General features: G+C 36.8%; 1 protein-coding gene across 1 annotated transcript; it reads left to right on the top strand.

The window, feature by feature from the left end:
* The first annotated feature begins 15,279 nt into the window (after positions 1-15,279).
* On the top strand, positions 15,280-16,398 carry LOC149224251 (uncharacterized). The gene has a single exon (XM_089388131.1). The coding sequence runs from the start codon at positions 15,280-15,282 to the stop codon at positions 16,396-16,398; it is 1,119 nt and encodes a 372-aa protein (XP_089244257.1).
* Positions 16,399-23,484: the final 7,086 nt, after the last annotated feature.

The following is a 23,484-nucleotide window of genomic DNA, read 5'->3' as shown; positions in this document are numbered from 1 at the left end:
ATACCAGTTGCGCATATTCCACCTGCAAATTATTCAAAATTAGTCACAGTTTGACATAGTATTGTTACTTGAAAAGTAATCCATGGAAAAGTCAATACTGAAAACACTAAGACCTACAGAGAATAACAAATGTTCTGAACAGATGACAAGAAAAGAGATATAATGAAAAACGGTCCCCGTCCCCGCGGCCCCCAAGAATAACTGCCTCATCCATACGCGTGATTTCCTCTCCCTTAAATAAGCAAGCCTTAACCAATAGTAAGTGTGACCCTCCTTTACAATTACGGCCACAAATAAAAATAAAAATAAATAACATGTTAGTGGGCTTTAATTTAGCAGTGGCGGTATATGTTCACGGCCACAAATAAAAATAAAAATAAATAACATGTTAGTGAGCTTTAATTTAGCAGTGGCGGTATATGTTCACTTTTCTATTTTGCCAACCCTTAACCAATAGTAAATGTAGCTTTTTTTACAATTATAGGAACAGATAAATAACATGCTATTAGGCTTTAATTGAGCAACGGCTGTATATGTCTATCGTTGGATTTTGCCAAGACCAAAATCGAACAATGAGCATATATAACTGCCACTTCATTAAAACCAAAATCGACTGATAGACATATACAACCGCTACTCCATTAAAACCCGATAGCATGTTTTATTTGTTACCTACAATTACTTCGAATTTTCGGGGTTTATGGGACAAATATTTACCAAAAAAAAAAAAGTGTACAAGTCTCTTAATCATATAGTACTGTAGCACATTTTTCATGCTGTACAACACTTGTCATTAAACCTCTTGGAAAAACACTCTTTAACCCTGAGAAAGATAAATTGATTACACATATTAAGCTAATACACAATAATGAAATAAGCATAACTATTATTAATTTTATGAAAAGGAAAATCATTGTTATAATTAGTTATAATTAATTCCTTCTATGTACTCAGATTGCTTAATTAGTGAAATTGATTACACATATTAAGCTAATACCAATGTGTGAATCATACACAGTAATGAAATAAGCATAACTATTATTAGTTTATGAAAAGGGAAATCATAGTTATAATTAGTTATAACTAATTCCTTCTATGTACTCAGATTTACTGTCGTTAACTGCTTTCTACTATGGCATTGAATTATCCCAAGGCACAGCAATAGAGTGAATTAGTTGTTCATAGTAATTAACTATGTCACAACAAGAGTATGAGTGACGTCATAACCTTGTATCAATATGATTGATTTCGTAATCTTGGTCATGGAAACATTGCGTTAGCTATACAACTCTAGCAAGTAAATGCATTTATATTAGTCAAGTCATCGGCAAGAATTCCAGGTCAAAAAGGTTAGTGGGGTTATGGCCTTTATATATAACCAGATTAACCAATATTGCTCAATGCAGGCCTGTTTTCGATGTAGAGCACTGCCATTACTATTTCTTGGTTAATGCATAAATTAGACTTGGATATAACGCACATAATATACCAGTGAATCTATCTAGTACCACTTAGGCTTAGTAAAAGGTGCTTGGATAATGAAACATGTCGTCTAAATATTCTTAGAAGCTTTACTAAGATATTTTACGAAGCTAACCTAGCTAATCATATGACTGGGATATGATAAATCTAGATTTATAGTATTCTTATATGAGTTGATTACAGTGTAAATTGGTCATTTAGTACTAAGCAATATTCCTTATTAGAAAAACATGAACATAGAAGCAATCACACATAATGTTTGATCTAGTCAGCAACTAAGTTGTCAAGCCAATAAAATGATGTTCCTTGACTTTCAACGGCTTACATTAACAATTATTCCTAGCTGTAAGCTCATGTACTATTTCATCGACTAACAACGAGTAATCTTAATAGCTTGGATTTCATGGTTGTCTTCTTGCTCTACTTGAATATAAAGGTAAATCAGAGTACATGGTGTATTGGTATTATCCATGTAGCGGAATAATATACTAGTACCTTGTAGTAAGAATTCCAAATCCTTGTAGTTTGACCCTGTTAAGCTTAAGTTGGTTCACCTGATATTATTTAGAGTTTAAGCAAGAGATATATTTTATAGATTGAGCTTTATGCGATAGTCTAATTACTCTTGCTGCCATGATTAATTAGTGCTTAGTTCGAGTTTGACTATTCAGAGCTAGCATGTATTTAAGAGTTGCATTGTCTTATAAGTAGAGACACTTCATACCAGTGTATCAACATACAATCATGGGATATGGGATAGTGAGCATCCTACTAAGCCTTAGAATAGCATCGAGTATCAGTCTATTGTTATCTATCTATGCTAGTACAAGAGTATAATACCTTACGTAATTCAACAATACCCTTAAGCATATATATGAAGAGGTTAAGCATGTCAGTGAAAAAGTGCCTGGTTGACATAGATACCCTTATGATTTATGAGCTATTAAATAGAATTAGGCTTACTAATTAAGCTTATAGCCTATTCAAATTTTGAAGGTATTGTAGATTCCATTAAGCTGGTTCAGTTACCCATTAGTTATATACTAGGATTGACGAAATGAATTGTGCCACAACTCGTGATATAGAAGAGTCAATAGATGATTGAATTTTCCGCATACAAGATGGACCATTTCACTTTCTTCAATAGACTAGGCATGTGGTCAATTATCACCACTACGATTATAACCTTTAGGTTGATGATTCACAATGCTATGAGTGCAACCTATAGAGGTAAGTCAAAAACGAAAGAATTTCCAACCCAACGGTGGACATGTTTAATTTTAAAATAGACATATAAACATATAACTTTCACAGCCAGTATCAACCATATGGTTGTAATTAGTCGAGTGTTGTAATTAGTTGGAAATAATGAAATAACATGTGTCTATTATTATACAAAATGAAGGAAAGGACTTGACTTGTCACGTGGAGCTTGCATGAATTTCACGTGTTCCTTGAGTTCTCCATTAGTCACCACACTTGGATCATCTACCTCGCTTACTGGTACAAGTTTATTGTACCAACCTTACCTTTCCTTCCTAGTGTGAATGAACCCATGTTGTCTGACGATGATTTTGGTTACAGAATGCTCAAAATCTTTGAATTCAAGTCCAAGCGATTCCAGGGGAGGCAAGGCTAGGCGATGCAGTAGGGATCAATCATTTGGATTAAGGAAGTGCATTTAATATTTAATATAGCCTTCATGATTGTGTTGTTTTTATATTTCTTAAATGGAACAAGCATTACATCCCCTCTTTTCCCAAGCACGAAATCCTGAAAAGCCTTGCATCGGTGGAGCTCAAAGCAGATTGTTGAAAGGTAAGAGACAGAGAAAACGTTCGAGAGAAAGAAAGCATGCCTTGTTCCATCCTTTTCCCCCTCCTCTGGTATACAATTTTGCATGATTCGCCGAGAGAAAATCGTTTTGTAGTAGACCATCATCTTCCAGAAAGTCCCTTGGAAGTCGGTCAGTTGTATCCTTGTTGTAATTCATTCAAAAGTAAAACATGATAACATCGTGGTGTCGACGATCGAGGATGAAGATGATGGTCCTTGTAGAGTAGAGAAGCGACACTTGAATCATGTAAACGAGTGTAAATATATCAAATCACATCATGGCCAGTGCAGTTCCGGAGGATTTATCTAGTATATAGAGTTCTTCTACTGTGCATGTTAAGGATGGGAAATTATCTGCTAACAATGTTGGTTGTGTGGCTTGTGGAATTGTTATATATGTGCCCCTCCATGGTGTCATGCCCCCTCCTCCTCAGGAAGAGAAGATGAGTACCTCCCAGCCATACGAATATGCATATATTCATGTCAAAATCACTACACAGGAAGTTACGAAGCCATTGCCTATTGAAATTGTGGAGCCTCCACTGGACAAAGTCGTCGTTAATCCAAAGAATGAGGTTGTTCAAGGCGCACTGTCCTCCATGCCACCAAATTCGCCTGGTGATCCTGTTCCATTGATTTAGCGCATTTTTTCTTGATAAATGTAGGAGGTTAGCGTGGCCTTGAACTTAAAGGTCTCTCCTCTCTATAAATGGAAGCGAATGTTTGGCAATGGTGGAGGGATATATAGGTTGACAATGAGGAGGGTAGTAATGAACAGAAATGCACAGTATCCTACAAAGCCTATAAGAACAAAAGAGTTCACAATCTAAAAAGAAAATAACAAGGAGTGGGCCATTTCAACGCACTGTAAATCATATATTGTTGGGTAATCTAAGGAACCTTGTTTACTGTAAATTTTACTCTTTAAATATATATATTTGCATAACAACATTTGCATCATTGTTATGTAGTTTCACAATCTTCTTTGGCTTCTGTATACAGCTAGTAGCTAGGAACAATATGAACATGAAATATGCCTTTTAAATTTATGTGGTTACAATTTCAATTTGATTGTGTATTTCTTCATGTGTATCCTATAGCAGATATTTTCCAGATGACAGTTTCGTGACCTTTATGATTTCCATTAATGATGCGATGTCCATTAAGATTATTTTGAATTCGGTACAGAATAATCCATGTTAGAGCTTTAGCTAACGTCACATTCACTAAACCTTGCCCTGTATTCTTTGCTTCCTTTCTATTTCTAATATGGTTGTCTTGTTTGTGTTCAAGATCTAGTTTAGTCTATTTAGTCTGAACATAAAGCATCTACTGCTACATGCCCTGATACACTTGGGAAAGAAGGATGGAAGAATGGAAATCCCCGATACACCATTAGGCCCCTATACTCACTTATTAGAGCTATTGATTGGTCAAACAGACGAGATCACATTACTATACGGGTTTTTATTGATCCCTAATCGGCCCTCAAATTAATATGTATCTTTACTAGCCCTAGCATGGCATAGATATATCAACAGAGGGAGGGTTGATATCTAGGTTTAAATGTAAGATTTAAATTTGTCTCCTTCTAACTAGATTTATATTTGTTATTGTTGTAGTTCAATGAAATGAAACTTATTACTATAAGTTAACCTCAACATTAGTGATAAGAAATAGAAGTTGTATCTAGATTGAAATCTCATAGTGATTATTCTCTAATTATATTTGTAGCAAAGAACAAGAAGGGAATATGTCTACCTATTTAATAGATTTGGAAAATGAAATCTATGTTTGTGTTAGAAATTATCTAACCAAATTCCTTTTACTGCAATAACAGGAAATAAATAAATGCTCGTGAAAAAAGTTAAAAAAAAAACAAGTTTGAACCACGATATTTTGATGTTATTGTAATCAAAATAATTGAAACTTGCAATATTGAAAAAATGTTTTCAATCACTAACAATTTGTTCAAGTGGGTAGCTATGAGTTTCAGGTCTCAACTTCCTTTGCTTACTTGAGCGGCTCGAGTTTACCTGAGTGTTTTGGCTGAAGCATAACAGTGAAAAGCACATTCTCTTGTACCAGTGGGGAATCATAAGTCGAGAATGGATGTACAGTAATCAACAAAGGAAGTAGAGTTGAACACGAAACCAAAGAATTACAGGAATTACAGAGCTGAAATTAAAACTGGGAGTTAAACATCTACAAGATGTAACCAAAAGTTAAAGATCTTAGGTCTATGTGGAAGGATGTAGTATGAGATGAACTTAGGGTGTTGGAGCTTGCCATCCCTTTCCAGGTAAAGGGCATAGACCTAGATGTCTAGTGGCACATGGAACCATTAACTGGTATCATAGGCACATGGGCAATACATGCAGTAGCCATGTGGTGTGTGGTCTAACTGCATGGGTGTCACCTGACATATATATTACTCAGAAACTAAATAACCTAAACATTTCAACCAAACATTTAACTCAAATGAGTTAATGCTAACATTAGTTTCCCAATTCAAAATGCGAAGGAAACAAATGAAAATAACATATGGATTTGGCCTCCCTGCCTTGAGAAGAGGCCAAATAAGATGGCAAAAATATTTCACTATGAAGAAATATATCACAAACCTTGAAACTTCAGTTATTCTAATTCTTAACCAATTCAAATTAATATTAATGTGCACCATTCCAATTACTATAGCCCCTGTCTTGCCTGCGGCAAGGACTAATAAGATGCATTAATGTCAAATTTTCAAGTGCAAGGAGAGATTTCCTATTTTTTTCAGTATGACCACTCATTTTTAGACCTGACTTCACATATACCTTTCTACCACTTTATCTATACAATTCATTATCCATTATTTTATTGTATTTTTTTAATCCTTTTGAGGATTCATTATCCGATAATTTTTTATTTAGATTAGTGGGGACAGCCTACAAGTTTTAAACCAATGATATTAAATTAAAAAATATGAAAATTTTGGAATATCATAACAATATATCTCACCACTTTTCTTATTTTTAAAGCCTCAAAACTCATAGGATACCCCATTTATCCAAAATCCCTTGTATTCTTAATCTTATCCTGCTAATCAATCCATAACCCAATTATTATTTCCACTCTTTTAACAAAATATTTATTTCAATTATCAAATTATTTGTGAATTTAAAAACCAAGTAGACTTGACATTTGAAAGTTAACTAAAAATGTGTAAAAATATTAACTAATTATAAATAAATAATTATTTATAATAAATATGTGTAAAAGAAAAATAAATATTTATTTAGTTAAAATAAATTTGATTTGCTGAAGTTATCAGTAATTTTTAATGAGAACCAATTATATTGATCCATAGCATATATATATGCTATGTATATATCATTGAAGTAGTGGTAAATTAGTCATTTAACTTCAGTAATTTTTAATGAGAACCAATTATATTGATCCATAACATGTATATATGTTATGTATATATCATTGAAGTAATGGTAAATTAGTCAATTTTTTTTGCGTTACCTAAACATTTCACTCATGATAAAAACCAAAATTCAAATGAATTTTCACACATAAAAATAAACAAAAAATTGTTCTGCCAAATTTGAGATTTGAATATTTTTGTGTAAGAATTATATGTTAACATAGAATATTCACAGAGAAACTATGTTACAATGATTAGTACCTCCACTTGTGAATATTTATGCATTACCCGATTTCATGTTAATCATATTTTTCTAAATACACTTCAAATCTAACATTTAATTTACAATGTTACTCTAAAGATATTAGTTGCTAAATCGTGTAAGGTTTATAACTTGTATGTGTGATTTGTGTTTTAATCAAGGGATTCCATTTGAAATAAGATGATGTATATGTTTTTTACAATTAAGATTATGAAAATATTAAATGGAATTGATCTACTTAAATCTTTTATTTTTTTTCATATATAATGTTTTATTGCAGGTTGGCACAAAAATCAAAGCATCATATGCTTTGTATTTTTGTTTCATTGTACGCTTCAATGAGATATGAAAATACTTCTATTAGCATCACAATGATCCATCATTACTTATTTGGACTTTTTTTTAAATCTTTCTTTAAACATTTTGAAGGGAAATGTTTTTTTTTTTTAATCTTTAAAGGGAAATGTTGTTTAAATATGTGGTCACCCAACTTAAGATTAGTTCCCAACTTCATATTCTTCTCTAGGTTTTTTAATTTTACCTTATCTTAATTTTTTTTAAAGGGAGATGTTTATTTCCATTTTTTTTTAATCTTTCTTTAAACTTTTTGAAGGGAAATGTTGTTTAAATATGTGGTCACCCAACTTAAGATTAGTTCCCAACTTCATATTCTTCTCTAGGTTTTTTAATTTTACCTTATCTTAATTTTTTTTAAAGGGAGATGTTTATTTCCATTTTTTTGAAATCTTTCTTTAAACATTTGAAGGGAGATGTTGCTTAAATATGTGGTCACCCAACTTAAGATTAGTTCCCAACTTTATATTCTTCTCTTCTGATTTTTATACCTTATTTTAGTTTGTCTGCTTCTCTTTTAGGTTTTTTAATTTTACCTTATTTTAGTTTGTCTGCTTCTTGCAGATATCCCAACTCCTAAGTGTAAGATTATTAGTGAAGGTATTCAAATCTAACATTTAATTTACTTTTAATAGTTTTTTATGGAAATAATGGATTGCATTTATTAATAAAAATTCTCAAATATTGTGTATTATTTTCAAAATTTTATGATATATAATAAAATAATAATAAGCAATAATATTGGTAGATGTGATCTTTTAAAATTAAATTAAAAAACATAAAAGACATAAATAAATTTGAAATAAATATTTAGTAAAGGTTAAATTTCTACCATTTATCTAAAATTTATTCATAATTAAGTTAAAATTTTGAAAACTTTATTTCAAAAAAGACATGCTTATTAAAATAATTAGTGATGAATAAATGTAAAGTATTATAAAATAATAGGTATAAAATTTATCTAAATTGGTATAAATTTTTGAAATTTAGTAAAAGATTAAGAATCATAATTTTTTATATTTAATGTGTTAATAATGTGGTAAGGGATGATGTTATGCAACTAGCTCACAAAATAGAAGAAGAGATAGATCAACGACTTCAAAATAAGTTTCTTTGAGGGGCCAACCTCCTTTACATTACACAAATGAACAATTTTTGGATGATACAAATGACAATGCCTCCTTTCTCTATATAGGAGTCTAAGGGGTCACAATATAATCAGAGCCTACATAATAATAATATTGTAAGGGCACAACAATAACAATATTGGGCTTGTATGGGGCACAATAATAACAATATGGGGACTACATGGGCACAACAATATAATAAGGGGGTTGCTCTAATAACAATAAGGGGCTACACTAGTAGTATAAGGACCTAACATGCCCCTCTCCTTCAAAAAAAGTGTTGTCCTCAATGCTTGAGTAGTTTTGGATGCTCTTGTATAAAAATTCTCGTCCTCCCATGTGGAATCTTCAGCGGGTAAGTTCTTCCACTTGATGAGATACCCTGAAATTGATCGATTTCGTAGCTATCAATTTCTTGTTTCAGTGACTGCTTGAGGTTCCAATATGATTTTCCCTTCCTCATCAAGTTCTAGCAATATTGTTTGAACTGAGAGATTCTCACCTATAAAATTATTTAAGCATGAAACATGGAGAAATGGGCGTACTTGGGAAGATGTAGGAAGCTCCAATTTCTATGCCATAGTACCAATATTTTGCAACACCTTGTAATGACCATAGTACTTTGGTGATAATTCATTATCCTTCTTAGCTTTCTTTAGGGGCATTTGTTTATATGGTTGGAGCCGTTAAAATACTCAGTTTCCTACATTAAAACTTCTTTCCTTGCGATGTTGATTTATCTGTTGTTTCATTCAATTCTGCGCCAAACTGAGGTTAACCTTTAAGAGTTGGATAACTTGTTGTTGATGTTCAATGTGATCTTCCACTGCTTGAACCTTAGAATGAGTGTCCAAGACTTTTTGGAGATCAGTAGAAATAGATGATTTTGTTATTTGAACCTCTAGTGAACATAATTGTGCAATTACACCTTGTTATTCCTTCTTTAGAAGCTTTGTCATGCCATTATAGATTATTATATTTCCTAGTTTCCTTGCAATACCCCTTAATTCAACTTTCTTTCCTTCCCAACAAAATTTCAAGAAAAGTTATTGAAAATTGAAAGGTATCATACCCAAAGACTATAACCATTGGACTCCTAGTACAACATCAGCACCAGCCATTGGAATGGAAAACATTGGACTATTCAAGACATATTCTCGCATTGATAGCTTGATATTATGGCACTTTCCAGAGAAATTTATGGTTCTTCCATTTGCAAACATTACTTAACACTCTAGTGTTGGATATAGAAAGTAAATCAATTCATTAGTTATCGTACAATTAATAGAATTATGGATACTACCCGAATCAATCAACACTTTTACCTTTTTCTTCTTGATATGTCCTTCTATCTTGAGAGTTTGAGGAGTGGTAATTCCTGTCAATGCATTAAAAGATATGGTCAGATTAATTTCTTCTTTCTATAGGGTAGGTTCTTGGTGTATATCCTCTTCCTTTGATGTTTCTTATTCATTTACTTCCTCCTCTTCCCCATCTATGTAAATTAATTTCTTCTCAACACACTTATGACCTTTAGTGTATTTTTTATCACAACTGTAACAAAAACCTTTTGCTCTTTTTGATTCCAATTGTTGTGGAGTCAACCTTATAGGCTGTGGAAGGCTAGGAGCAACAACACTTCCATATTTATAGTTATGAGTGGTCTAGGCTTCCTTGTTTCCATAATTTTGATTTCAATTTTTCTTGCTAACCTGAATTCCTTCTCCAAAGAATCAGATCTCAAAAGTGAACCTCATGTTGGATGTTATCTTTTAAAGTACCTATGAATATTTCAATCCTATGCTTCTTTGGAATATCATTTACCCTTATATTGAATTTTTGGAAGTCCTCAATGTGCTCTACCACTAAACCCTTTTGTCTGAGATTTATCAATTGGCTAAAGAAGGTGTTTCTCTTTGTATCCTTGTAATGTGCTATCATTTCCTCTGTGAAAATTGATCAGGTAACAAGTGATTTTTGAGAACAAATCCATCTATACCATACAAATTTATTGGGTTCTAAATATAAAGATTCAATACATACCTTTTGTGAGGGTTGCACATCATGTAGATCAAAATATTGGTCCATCTGTAGTATCCAACTTACCATATCCTTGCCATCAAACTTCCTCATATCTATCTTTGGAATATGGTGGGTCTTCAATCCAATGTTAGATTCTATGAAATCATGATTATCTTTTATTTTGTTCTCATCGTGAGTTTCCTCTACTACCTTTTCATCATTAAGAAGCCTTTCTTGTAGCAACTTTGTCCAACCTTCCTTCAAACCTTCCTTGTCTTTCTTCAAATATTCCATGTTACCTTTTAATTCTGCTTCTATACCATTGATATTAGCTTCCATGGAATAGATAAAACTATTTATCTTAGCTTTGATCGCATTCTTCAAATCATCCATTCAGTTTTGCTTACTAGGTGTTTCTATTTTCTTGATTTGAGTCATTCTTTTTCTTGTTTTTAGGAGCTCGAAGTGACTGTAACTCTGTAATTTTGGATCTCTAAGTTCTAAAATTTCCATTTGTGGTAGCCCTCTAAGTCCTCTTTCCAACCCCATAAGTCTAATCGAGATTGGATTCCCCAAGAAATATTTATGCTCAATCTCCCACGATGACCTGATTATCGACTGGTTCCATAAAGAGAAATTGTACGACATGCCACGTGTCATTGTTTCTACCTTCAGCCCTAAAAATGATAACCAACAAACTACAGTCTATCCTCTTTCTTTAAATTTTTACGAAATTTGAATTTGATGCTCAGAGAGAAAGTTATGATGATTTCCCCTAGGTGGCCTCTTTGAGATGAAATTCTGGAGCCTACAAAAACCTTAACTTCCTCAGCTCATATCTTTGAAAACATAGCAAGAAAAGATCTGAAATTCAGGCACAAAGTTCATCAATATTTTGACTTAAATGGATTTAATTTTAGCTTCTGAAGCTTCATAGAAAAAGAATTTATAGGAAAAATTCCATGATGACCTGTTTGAAGCAGCGAAACCCTAGAATCCCAAGCTCCGATACCAAATATTATGCAACCAGGTCACAACATGGAAGAAGAGATAGATCAACGAATTCAAAATAAGTCTCTTCAAGGGATAAATGTCCTTTACATTACACAAATGAATAATTCTTGCATGATACAAATGACAAGACGTCCTTTCTATATATAGGATTCTATGGGGCCGCAATATAATGAGAGCCTACATAATAATAATATTGTAAGGGCACAACAATAGAATAAGGGGTTTTCACTAATAGCAATAAGGGAATACACTAGTAGTATAGGGACCTAACAGATGATAAATTATGTTGGTATTTATATATTATGATTATGTTATTTTATATCATTTTTTATTTTTTTATCTATATTATATAAAATAGATACTAGCATAGATCTAGCTTAACTCTTATTTATCAAGCACCCAAAGGGATCAAATTTCTCGTGGTGCAAACCTTTTCTCAAGTTTTACACTCAAAAAAGAGGTTTGCACCTCGAGAGATTTGATCTCTCTCGGGGCTTGATAGATACTGAGTCAAGATGGATCTATGTTTGTTTATGGTTAAGAGTGAGAGTGAAGGATTTTAAATCTCCTTCCTATCAGGTTGTAATATCAACTAACAGAGGGAGGAGGGTGAGATAATTAAAACTAAAGAAATATGTATATTAATTATTATTTTTTATTATAGCTTATTTCGTAAAAAAAAATTAAAAATATTCTATTTTTATTTTAAACGAGACACTCGAAGTTGAACACAGACGGAATTACACATCACCTCCTTGGCCTAATAATATTAAAATATGAGTTGGTTTTTTTTTATGATTTTCCATATTTAAAATTAGCTTAATCATATAGATTAAATTACTTATAAACACCAATAAACATCCGAAATTTTATCTCATAAAACATATTATATTGGTGAATTTTAAAAAATCATAAAAAATAATTAAATTATAATTATTATTAATTATAAAAAGAAACAATATATGGCTTAAACATATATATGTTTAAAAAAACACGTAACACGAATTTCTTTTGTTTGTCAGGTTATGAGAATCTTAATCTCACTAGCACGCCTAATGTGTGGTTGAGTAGCTCTAGCCCAAGGGCATCTAAGCCATCAAAATCACCCAAGGATCTATAGGATTTTTAGCTATGGAGATTCACCTCACTTTATCATAAATATTTTTAATCTGTAAATAAGCTTTGTTACAATAAAATGGGCCAATACCATGGCTTATTAATACCACATGCTTAAAAAAACATTACTTATGTTCATGTGATAGATGGTAATATGCCCATTTTTTTAATTAATAGGGCATAACTTCTTTTGAAATAAATCTCAACATTTAATTTGTGACAATTAATAAGAAGATTTCATGGGGGGAGAAGAATCCAGGGGAGCTGCGCGATGGGTCTGGTGAGGGTTTGGAAGCGAGGTTTTCCGGAGGTTTCCTGCACAGGTCCCGGGTAATGATAGCTCCGACAGTTGCAAAATCAGGTGATCAGAAGCTGTTTTTTTTCGGGGAGTCTTCCTGACGGGCTCAGGTGGACAGCTGGAGGTAATTTCCGGGTCAAGCTGAAAGTTTTTTCTGAACAGTTTCTTGCCCTTTTGTTTATCGTTTTCCTCCGCCGCGGGTATATCGGGTTCCTTTCAACTTGGGGTTTGTTTTTCCGCGGTCTTGGGCATAGGTTGTTGTCTCTTACGGCTGTCGGTTTGTTTATCCTTGCGGCTTATTAACCATGGTTAACCCGGAGGAGCTGGTGGATTTAAACCCGGCTCTTGAAGATATCTTGTCCATGTGGGGTAAGGACACAACAGCGCAAAATGTGGAGCACTTCTTTGGTGTTCAAAAATTGGCAGAGTCGGTTCTTCAACAATCGGCGGTTCTTCCACCATTTCTGCATCAAGGTGAGGTAACAGCTTCTGAAAATGTCCAGGTCCATGAGCAGGATGTACATGTCCGAGCTTATGAGAATGCAGCGGCGAAAGGGCCGGAATCAGGATTCACAGCGGCGGGCCACAAGGGCAAATCAGTGGTAACATGGAATCCATCATCTGCCGGATTTGGGGTTTCAGAAACCCTTGGTCGGTTTTCTGGTTCTTTTCAAGGATTTTCGGATGGTGGTGTCCCCCCTCTCACTAGGGTTTCACTTCCAAAAGATACTCGTGCCACAAGGGTTTCTCTTCCTGGGGATTGCGAGGAGTTTTTGGGTGCTGGGGAAGGAGGTACGAGAACCGGTGAGGACCTTTCCAGTGGAAAAAGTGCCCAAGGTTTTTTCGTAGGTGGTCCGACTAACTTTCAGCAGCCCCATTCGGGGATTGCCTCTCCTGTGGGAACTTCCAAAGAGGGTTTTGTAAGGACAGAATCCCCTGGGGTCATTGGGACTTCTGATGAGGATCCGAAGATAATAGGAGGCAAGAGGAAAACACCAAAGCAGATAGGGACTTTTGAGCTGAGGAAAAATCTGGTGTTAGGCATGGAAGTATCGATAGAGGAAACATTAGAGGTGGCTGATTGCACCATTGTTGGCAGAGCCAGGGGTAAGAAATTTACACCAGCGGATCTCCAGTCTTGGGGGGAAGAAAGGTTTAATAACGGGAGTCCCTTACGTTTTGAAGCTCGGAGCCTGGTAAAAGGCTGGTTCATGTTAAGATTCGAAGAGAAGGCAGCAGCGGATTGGGTTTTGGGCAAAAACTGGTTTATTGGGAAGATACCAGTCCTGTTAAAACGTTGGACTCCACTGTTCGATGCCATCAAGGAAAGTACCGAAGTGTTCCCTGTTTGGGTGAGGGCGCCGGGCCTCCCTTTTTTCCTCTGGACAGAGGCGGTCTTCCAATCAATCGGGAATACCCTGGGTACATTCCTGGAGGCGGATATGTCATTTATAGAGACAAAGGCTATGGGTACTGCACGCATCTTGACAAACCTTGATCTGAGCAAAGGTTTGGCCAAAACAATTCCTCTCCAATATAAGGATTATGTATTCGAGCAAATTCTTGATTATGAGCATTTGCCGTTTCGATGTCATATCTGTCATGACTATGGTCATCTTGCAAACCACTGTCCACTGCTTAGAAGGCGGAGGCGCTTTAGAAGAACGGCATTTTACAGAGAAACAAGAAACATTCAGCACCATGATTCTCAGGAAAAGGAAGATCCGATGCCGCAGAACGGAAGGGAGCAGGTCTCTGGGGATGCTCGGCCCGAGGAAGCAGTTGCCGACCATCAGAGCCCTGAAGTTTCACATGTGGTAGAGCTGCAGTCGGTGGATGCTGCGGTGGAGGCCGAACAGAACATACCGCCTGCTCAACCATTGCCCAGCGAAGAGGCCACGGGTAAATGCACGATTCCTCACAATCTCTCATCACAAGATCTCGATCAGTCCAACTTACTTCCGCATGATATTCAAACAACATCATTTCCTCCCCTTGCAAACCAGTCGGGCGGGGTAGTCTCTGAAGCATCTCCCTATGACCCTGAGTCCCTTTCAGGGGAGCTCCCGTTTCCTGACCTCAAATGTGCACAAACATGGCCTCCTCTCACGCCCCCGGCTCAAAATGTTCCATGCCCATATAACCTTAGGTCGATGGGGATTAAGCATGATCAGTCCGAGGCTTGTAGTGGTCTTGGCCATTATCCTTCACTTGGTCATCAGAGGGGAAAACGTGGCAGAAAATCCGACCTATCAAAAGCAAAACTTAAAGCAAAAATAGATGTGGCGGATGGGAAGCAATTTTCAATTCCAGGGGTACTTAGAGCAGTGCAGACCCCCGAACCTGTTAAAAAATGATTATGTCTTCCTGGAATTGCCGAGGTTTGGCTAGTAAACCTAAAAAACTGGCTCTAAAAGAGTGGCTTCATAAATCAAACTCTGACATCATTTTCCTTCAAGAGACTTTGGGAAAAGGCTCCGAGGTAGAAACATGTCTAAAATCTCTGATGCCTGGTTGGTCCTTTCATGCTATAGATTCTTCTGGCCATTCAGGAGGCCTCGCCATTGGTTACAGAGAGGGCAGGATAAAATGTTTAAATCTGTGGGGTCTGAAAAATGTTATGGGAATGGAAATAATTTCACCAGATTTTCCTTCTTCCTTCCAAATTGTAAATATATATGGCCCATGTCAAGGAAGGGAGGTTTTCTGGTTGGATTTGTTTGCCAAATCTTTGATGAAATCGCCCCTGATGGTGGTGGGTGGTGATTTAAACTTTTCCTTGGGCAGAGCGGAAGCCTGGGGACCCTCTGCCAGGGAGGACCCGCTGTCGGACTTTTTTTATAAAATCATTTCTGACCATAATCTTATTGATCCTTCCCCGATTAATCTAAAGCCTACTTGGAGGAATAGGAGAATTGGGGAGGATAGGATTGCTAAAAGGCTGGATCGCTTTCTGATCTCAGAGGGTCTCATCAGAAGAGTGCCACTGTTTCGGCATTGGGTTGAGGAGGTTGGAAATTCTGACCATTTCCCGGTTTTTTTGGACCTATCTTTTCCCCCTCCTAAGCCCCCTGCCCCTTTTAAATTTAACTCCACATGGCTGCAAGAACCCTCTTTTAATAACCTTTTCAAATCTACTTGGATTCACGCTGACAGGAATGCCACTGAAAGTAAGAGCTTCCTATTCATGGAAAATCTGAAACGTCTTAAGTCAGCGACCAAGTCTTGGGCAAAAGAAAGACAGATAAAACAAAATGAAGAATTGACTAAAATTAGTGAGGAGCTGAAGTCTCTGGAAAGCGTGGAATCGGATGGGTATTCTTCTCAGTCTTCAAAAGACCGCATACTATCTTTAGAAAAATCTCAAAACCAGATCCTTTTGGCAAAGGAAGAGGAATGGAGATTAAAAAGCAGAGCTATTTGGCTCAAAGCAGGAGATGAAAACACAAGATTTTTCCACAATTATCACTGAAGTTGTGGAAGAGTCAAGACGGAAAGGAGAAATTTATAAACCTCTTAATTCAACATTTATCACTCTTATTCCAAAGAAAGATGATCCGGAGTCCTTTGAAGATTTTAGGCCTATTTCACTTTGCAATTGCATTTATAAAATTATTGCAAAGGTGATAGCAATCAGACTTGTTCCTATTCTGTCCAGAAATATCTCAATGGAACAATTTGGTTTCCTGGAGGGCAGGCAAATTCACGAGGCTATTGGGGTGGCTCAAGAGGTCATTCATAGTGTCAAACAAAAGAAGAAAAAAGGGGTGATCCTAAAAATTGACCTATCTAAGGCATATGATCGAATAAACTGGTTGTACCTCAGACTTTTGCTCACTCATTTGGGTTTTAATTATACCTTCATAAGTTGGATCATGGGCTGTATTTCTAATGTCAGCTTTGCGGTTCTGATCAACGGGGCCGCATCCCCTTTCTTCAAAAGTCAAAGAGGCCTCAGACAAGGCTGTCCACTATCTCCTCTCCTCTTCTTGTTGGTGGCAGAAGGACTTAGCAGGTTGATTCACAAAGCCAGAAGATTAAACAAGATCAAAGGTATAGAGGTTGCTATCAACCTTTATATTTCTCACTTGCTATTCGTTGATGATATTTTGATTTTTTCCAATGGTTCTCATAATGAATTAAAGGAGCTTAAAAGCATTTTTGAACTATTTATGAAAGCTACTGGTATGCTGATAAATTCTGGGAAATCCCAAGTATGTGTGGCTGGGTTCAATAGGAGAGAATGCTCCTCAATGAAAAACCTTTTCCCTTTCCATTTTCAGTCTTTGGACTCCTCCTTTAAATACTTGGGTTTTTGGCTAAAACCGGATGCATACAAAAAAGAGGACTGGCACTGGTTAATTGCAAAGATCGAAGCAAGAATTTCCCACTGGAGTTTCAGATGGCTTTCAAGAGCAGGAAGAATGACATTATTAAAATCTGTTCTTTTAGCTATCCCGGTCTATTGGGCTGCCCTCACTTGGATCCCCAAGGGCATCTTGGAGAAAATTCGAAGGCTGTGTAGCAGATTCTTATGGGCTGGCTCAAATGAGAGTTCAGTTCTTCCATGGGTGGCATGGGACAAGATTGCTAGGCCAAAAGAATGGGGCGGTTGGGGAATAAAACGGCTTCCTGAGTTTAGCCTATCCTTGGCTGCCAAGTCAGGATGGAGACTTATTACCGTAGAGAACCTATGGACAAGGGTGATTAAGCGAAAATACATCGACCCTTTGCCCCTGGAAGATTGGATTCGCAGTCAAAACAAGAAAACGAAACACTCCTCCGTTATCTGGAAGGCTACGGTGGAGGCTTTCTTTGTGATTGAACAAGGCCTGGCTTGGAAAGTTGGCGACGGGAAGAATGTTCGCATTGGTAGGGATCCCTGGGTTGGTTGCAATCAATCTTTTGCACTATCCCCTGGCCTCTTGAGGCACTTAGACAGCAAGGGTTTTTATACTCTAAATCAAGTGGAGAAAGTGGGTCAATCCACCTTATGGGGTCAAGCATGGAAGAACGCTATGGACATGGGTCTAAACATCAGATGGCATAATGAATGGTCCTCTTTCATTGATGAACTCCACAGAACAAATGTAAGGATAAAACCTAATCCTGATATGTTGTTATGGGTGCACGGCAAAACAGGTGTTTATACCCCAAAAGATGGGTATGGTTTTCTCATGGAAAAGAAAGGTTGGGCCGAGCCAGAGTGGTGGTCACAACATTTGTGGAAGCTCAAATGCCCCCTGAAATCTAGGGTGTTCCTCTGGTGTATTTTAAAAAGAAAAATCCCAACATGGGATATCCTACAGAACAGATTTTTCGTTGGACCTGGGAGATGTCCTCTCTGCAAGGCGGATGATGAAACAATAAATCATCTTTTCATTTCATGCACTGTCTCTCTAAGCATCTGGGGGGAACTTATAAACTTGTTAAAAATTAGAGCTCATTGGGCACCAACTTCGCTGGATGAAGTCTGGAGGAATTGGTGGACCAACCACCCAGATGGCAATCTCAGGAACCTCCTTCCCATTTTTTTCTGGGGTCTGTGGTTGACCAGGAACAAATGTTTATTCCAAGATCAGTCTTTCTCTTCAACATCTGTGGCTACAAATTGTGCAGCAATATACTCTTCCCTTCCTCCTCCTGAGTCAAAATATACATCTAACCGTGACATTCCCCTGATCATAAATGAAAATTCCCCTTGGGCCTTCTTCGATGGGGCATCTCAACAGAACAGGGCTGGGGCAGGTATTTGTATTCATCTAAACCGAGAGCACTCTTTCAAAGCAGCTGTAGGGCTGGGTCAGGGAACAAACAATTACGCTGAACTGGTTGCATTACGCCTCTTAATGTGTTGGTCTCTACAAATGAACATCCTGAGCATTCAAATATTCGGAGACTCCATGAATGTTATCAAATGGGTGAACGGGAAAGCAATATGTCAAAACCAGATTCTGAAGTCTACCTTAGATGATATATTGTCGTTAAAGTCTCATTTTAATTCTATCTCTATATGTCATATTTACAGGGACAAAAACTCTTCAGCAGATGAGCTTTCTAAAACAGGCTTACAACAAGTTTTGGGCAGCTGGACCATAGAGGAACTGCGACAGGGACAGTCTTTCCACTCACAGCTTCCTCCTTTTGCTCCGCCAGTATAGTTTCTCATCATAATATCTCTTTCCAAAATTTTTTGTGGCTACAGGGTTGTGGAGTTCTTTCGATGCATCTCTGTTTTTTGTTCGCAGATCATGCCGCCCTTGCTTTTACGGGCACTCGCTCTTATCACACGGGGTGATCTGCTTTTTGTATCTGAATATATCTTTTGTCTGGCAGTGGACGAGATGCTTTTTATTTATGTTTTTTCATCTGGCTGTTTATACTTTTCGTTCTTATGTATGAGGCTGTTTATCCTTCCTGTAAGGAGGCCTCACTGGCTATACTTTGCATATGTATTGGCAACTATTGCGGATATCTCTCCGCGTTCCTTTGGACAGTTTCTTTTCATCAGTTGACAGGCCCGGTTGATGTGCCGCGTCCCATAATCATGTTTGGATTTGGGATGCATTGGGTAACTTTGTAAGATCCCCAACTGTTTTGGGGAATGTCTATATCTGTCTTGATGCCCTCGGTTGGGCTGAAGATGCAAAGACGACTTGTAAAACTTTTTATATTTCCTTAATAAAAAGTTTTAGCTTTTTTCTCCGGAAAAAAAAAAAGAAGATTTCATGGAGGTTAAATATCAACTATCCACTTAATAACTAGCATAGCCAAATAAATTAAATGGTTGGTAAATTCCTTTACCATGGAGATTCTCAATCTCTAAATAAGCTTCATTGCAACACCATGGCTTATCAATACCATATGTCCCAAAAATCATAACTCATTTAATATGACAATTTTTTTAATTAATCAATTCAAGTAAAATGGCAAATATTATGCCCCCGATCAGGGTGACGAAATGGGTAAACAGATATAATGGTGATGTCAAAACCCGTGAGGTGCGAGGACTGCTTACCGCAACTTGCATTATTGTAAGGCTGAACGTGGAGAGGTACTGCAGAACAAGAGGGATGTCAAACGGGAGAAGTGGCGTGAGGAATGTTGGGAAGAGGAGAGGCGATGAGGACGACGGAGAAGGAAGGATGAAGGATGGGACAATAGGTAGATGTGAGAAAGTATGAAAGAGGGGGTAAGGAAGGAAGGATGGTTAGAGTGAAAGGGAGAAGAAGAAGGAGCGCGATGGGAAAGCTAGACAAGCATCTGGCATATAGGAAGCGTAATCTCGGGTATGTCTATTGTCTTTTCTCTGTAATTCGAAAAGGAAATTTCAGCATGTTGGAAGGGGTAAGGAACCTGGGTCAGGGAGGGAAGGAAAGACCTTGTGTAGAGGTTCTGCAGTATAAACAGTGCTAGAACAGGGAGAGAGAGTGGCCCGGTAGCTCGGCTCTGAGGTAGGAAAGGAGAGGGGGTATAGACCATAATAGGGAGGGGCGCGATGAGCTCAGAACCAAGGATACAAAGGCTAGAATAGATTGTTTCAGCGAGGCTGGGAAGTCTGATAGTATGGAAAATTTCTCTAGACATGAAGTCTAGGTAGGTGAGGGAAGCTCGAGTAGCAGAGGGGAGCAAGCTAGTGAGGGGAAGCCAGGCAGCAAACAAAGAAAGAAGGGGGCAACCTTCCAGGGGGGTAATGTTGAAAAGAGAGGGAGTGGTGTCAGCCAGCAAGGTAGAAAGGGAGAGGAGAATGTTAGCAAGCAGACCCATGGGCTCACTATCTCGGGGCAGCTTCGAGAGGGGCTCAGTCCTCGTGAAACTAAGGAGGGGGAACGAGGAATTGGCAGAGAGACAGTACCCAGAGACCCGAAAGAGAAGAAGGAAAGAGGGAACAAGGAAAAGGGGAGGACCATCCCAGGCTCACTAGGGTACTTGGGAGCAGAGGAGTGCAAACATAAGAGAGATAACGTAGACAGACAAAAACCCTCAGAAACAATTTGAATTTGGATGGGTAACGACGATTTTATCCTGACTATGCATTGTGTCCATTGTGCACAGGTAGAAGAGAGTGAAGACATGGCTCGGGCAGCCAGAGGTCGCGGTTGAAGAGGCAAGATAAATAATGGACCACGCTCTCAGGACATGGGAACCTCAAGCAAAAGGATGGGAAGACGTCCCATGGATGAGACTGTGAAGGAAGTAGCTAAGGCTTATAACAAAGACACGGAAGAAGGGATCAGGAAAATTATTGAGGAGATGGAGGATAGGATTAAGGAAGAGGACTCGGAGGAAGAGATGGAAGAGTGGAGAGATCTCAGTCCCGATCCTGGAAATACTATAGGAAGAATGTCTCAATTTAAACAAACCTTACACTTGTATTGGCTCATGAAGAGGCTGGTTGGAAAAGCGATGGAGCAAGTATCCATGGGGATGGCGTTGATAATCAGAGATATGCCTGATTATAAATGACACCTGCAAACCATACAGTTCCAGCTATGTAAGCAGGATATAAGACTTGACCGAATACAGAGACACATTCCCTGTATCGTGGAAATGACACCAGCAAATGCAGGCTCAGCTGAAGACCTAGCAGTCGTTGAGCCAGATAAGGACGAACCCAAGGAGTAGATTGAGCTCATGATCTTAGGTTACTATTTTTGTAGCGGCTAGTTTTCTTTTTATATGCATGCTTATGGGACCTATGGTTAAAAACTAGTTTATAAATAGTTTTGTATACATAGCTTGGGTAGAAAGACTGTTAACTTACCAATTTTGGATGGCTTATAATATGCATAGGTGGCCAACAGACTAGGTTTCCCACTGGGCAAGTTGAGGCCACCTATTGACAATATGTGGATTTAGCTTGTTTTTATATAAATAGAAAAGCCTCGACCTACCTAAACTTTAAAAAAAAATGACAAATATTACATAACTATTTTGGAGATAAATCTCCATTTTTTATTTGTAAATATTATTATGAATGTTCTAAGATATTACAAAGAAGTTAAATCCTTACTATCCATCTAATAAATATTGATATTTAATAATTAAGTAAAATTATAAAATCCCTATTCTAAAATAAACAAATGTATTAATATAATAAAAAACTTATACTACATTCTCTTAATATAATATTATATTAAAATATAGTTAGTATTATTGTTTTCTCTTAATATAATATTATATTAAAATATAGTTAGTATTGTTAAAGGGATTCAAAATAATGAAAAAGGGCAGAAAGGGATTAAGAATAATTTAAAATTTACGAAATTGCAAATTTTAAATGTTAATTTTATAAGTGCTAATGAAGGTATTGAAAGGTTTAATCTATGTTATATTAAATATAAATATAAATATAAGCGTATTATATTATATTATTTCAAATATTTTTTAAATTTTCATTTATTAAATATTAAAAGGTTAAAATTAATAATCATTTAATTTTATGTTATGTATTAAGAAAGAAATGAAATTTATATTAAGAAATTTAATTTTTTTATATTTTATAAATATAGATTTAATATTAATATGAGTTGATCTTTCTTTTAAATATTTTCATATATAATTATTTATTTTTAATTTATTTTTTTTAAATTTAATATTTTTTTCTAAATAGGGTGTTGGTCGAAGGGACGTTAAAGGTCGAGGGGAGCTAGCCACCTCCCACAACATTTAAGAGGGGTGGGTGTGGCTAAACCTCCCCATGAAACACATGCAAATTGCATACACTAATCATCATTCCCATGCTAGTAATTATCTTGTTTGACCATTCCGAGAGGGGAGACCTTGCTCTCTGGTTTTTCTGGTATGTCTATGATTCCCCCATTGTAGGTGGGACAATTCCCTTGGGCTCCCAATAGAGGAAAGTCTACGTGTGACCAAACATTTGTAGAGCTATGGCATAGTCAGTGGGATTTTTTTCAAGCTTGGACATAGGCCTTATGTTATCAATATGAATTAATTTGCACATGCATGCAAGGAAACCTAAAGTTTGGGTTTGGAGATTTGGCACAAACATGGGTAATTGAACAATGATTAGGAGATAGGATTCGGGCATGCAAGGGTCGTGCGTCTTTGGACTTTGACTGCTACATTAGAGCTAGATGTCATAGGAGTTGGTAGGTTAGCCTTTCTTTAACGTGCATGACCTCATTGGTTCAAGTTCGAAGGGCTAGCCAAATAAGGGTAATGTTATACTCTATTGTTTCAACAATTGCCTTCTCTAGTTCAAATCTAGCTGGTGGATGTTTGTTTTCTTTGTCTTGAGCTTACCTTGGTTAGGCAGTGGCTTGAATTATTGTGTCTCCTGGCAAGTACTAGTCCCTGTCAGGAATCTTTCATATACCTTTTAATTTTGGCCCTCTCTACCTTGGATTCCTAGACCCCTCTGGTTACTGCATTTTTTGGCTTTCTCAATCTTATTCTTTTGAGTCTCCAGATGTTGTGGGTAAGGAATCTTGCCTTGGTATTTCTCTTTTGGTGCATTATGGTCATGAAATGAATGTTTAGTGGCTAAGGGGTTGGAGACAGGGGCCCTTAGGGAAAACCTCGTGCACAATCT

This window comes from Pinus tabuliformis, chromosome Q (assembly GCF_031772625.1).
Source record: "Pinus tabuliformis cultivar Carrire ecotype Pingquan chromosome Q, CPIR1, whole genome shotgun sequence".
Classification (NCBI taxonomy): Eukaryota; Viridiplantae; Streptophyta; class Pinopsida; order Pinales; family Pinaceae; genus Pinus; species Pinus tabuliformis.
The sequence above is the reverse complement of the archived record's forward strand: the minus strand, read 5'-3'. Positions and strand labels throughout refer to the sequence as shown.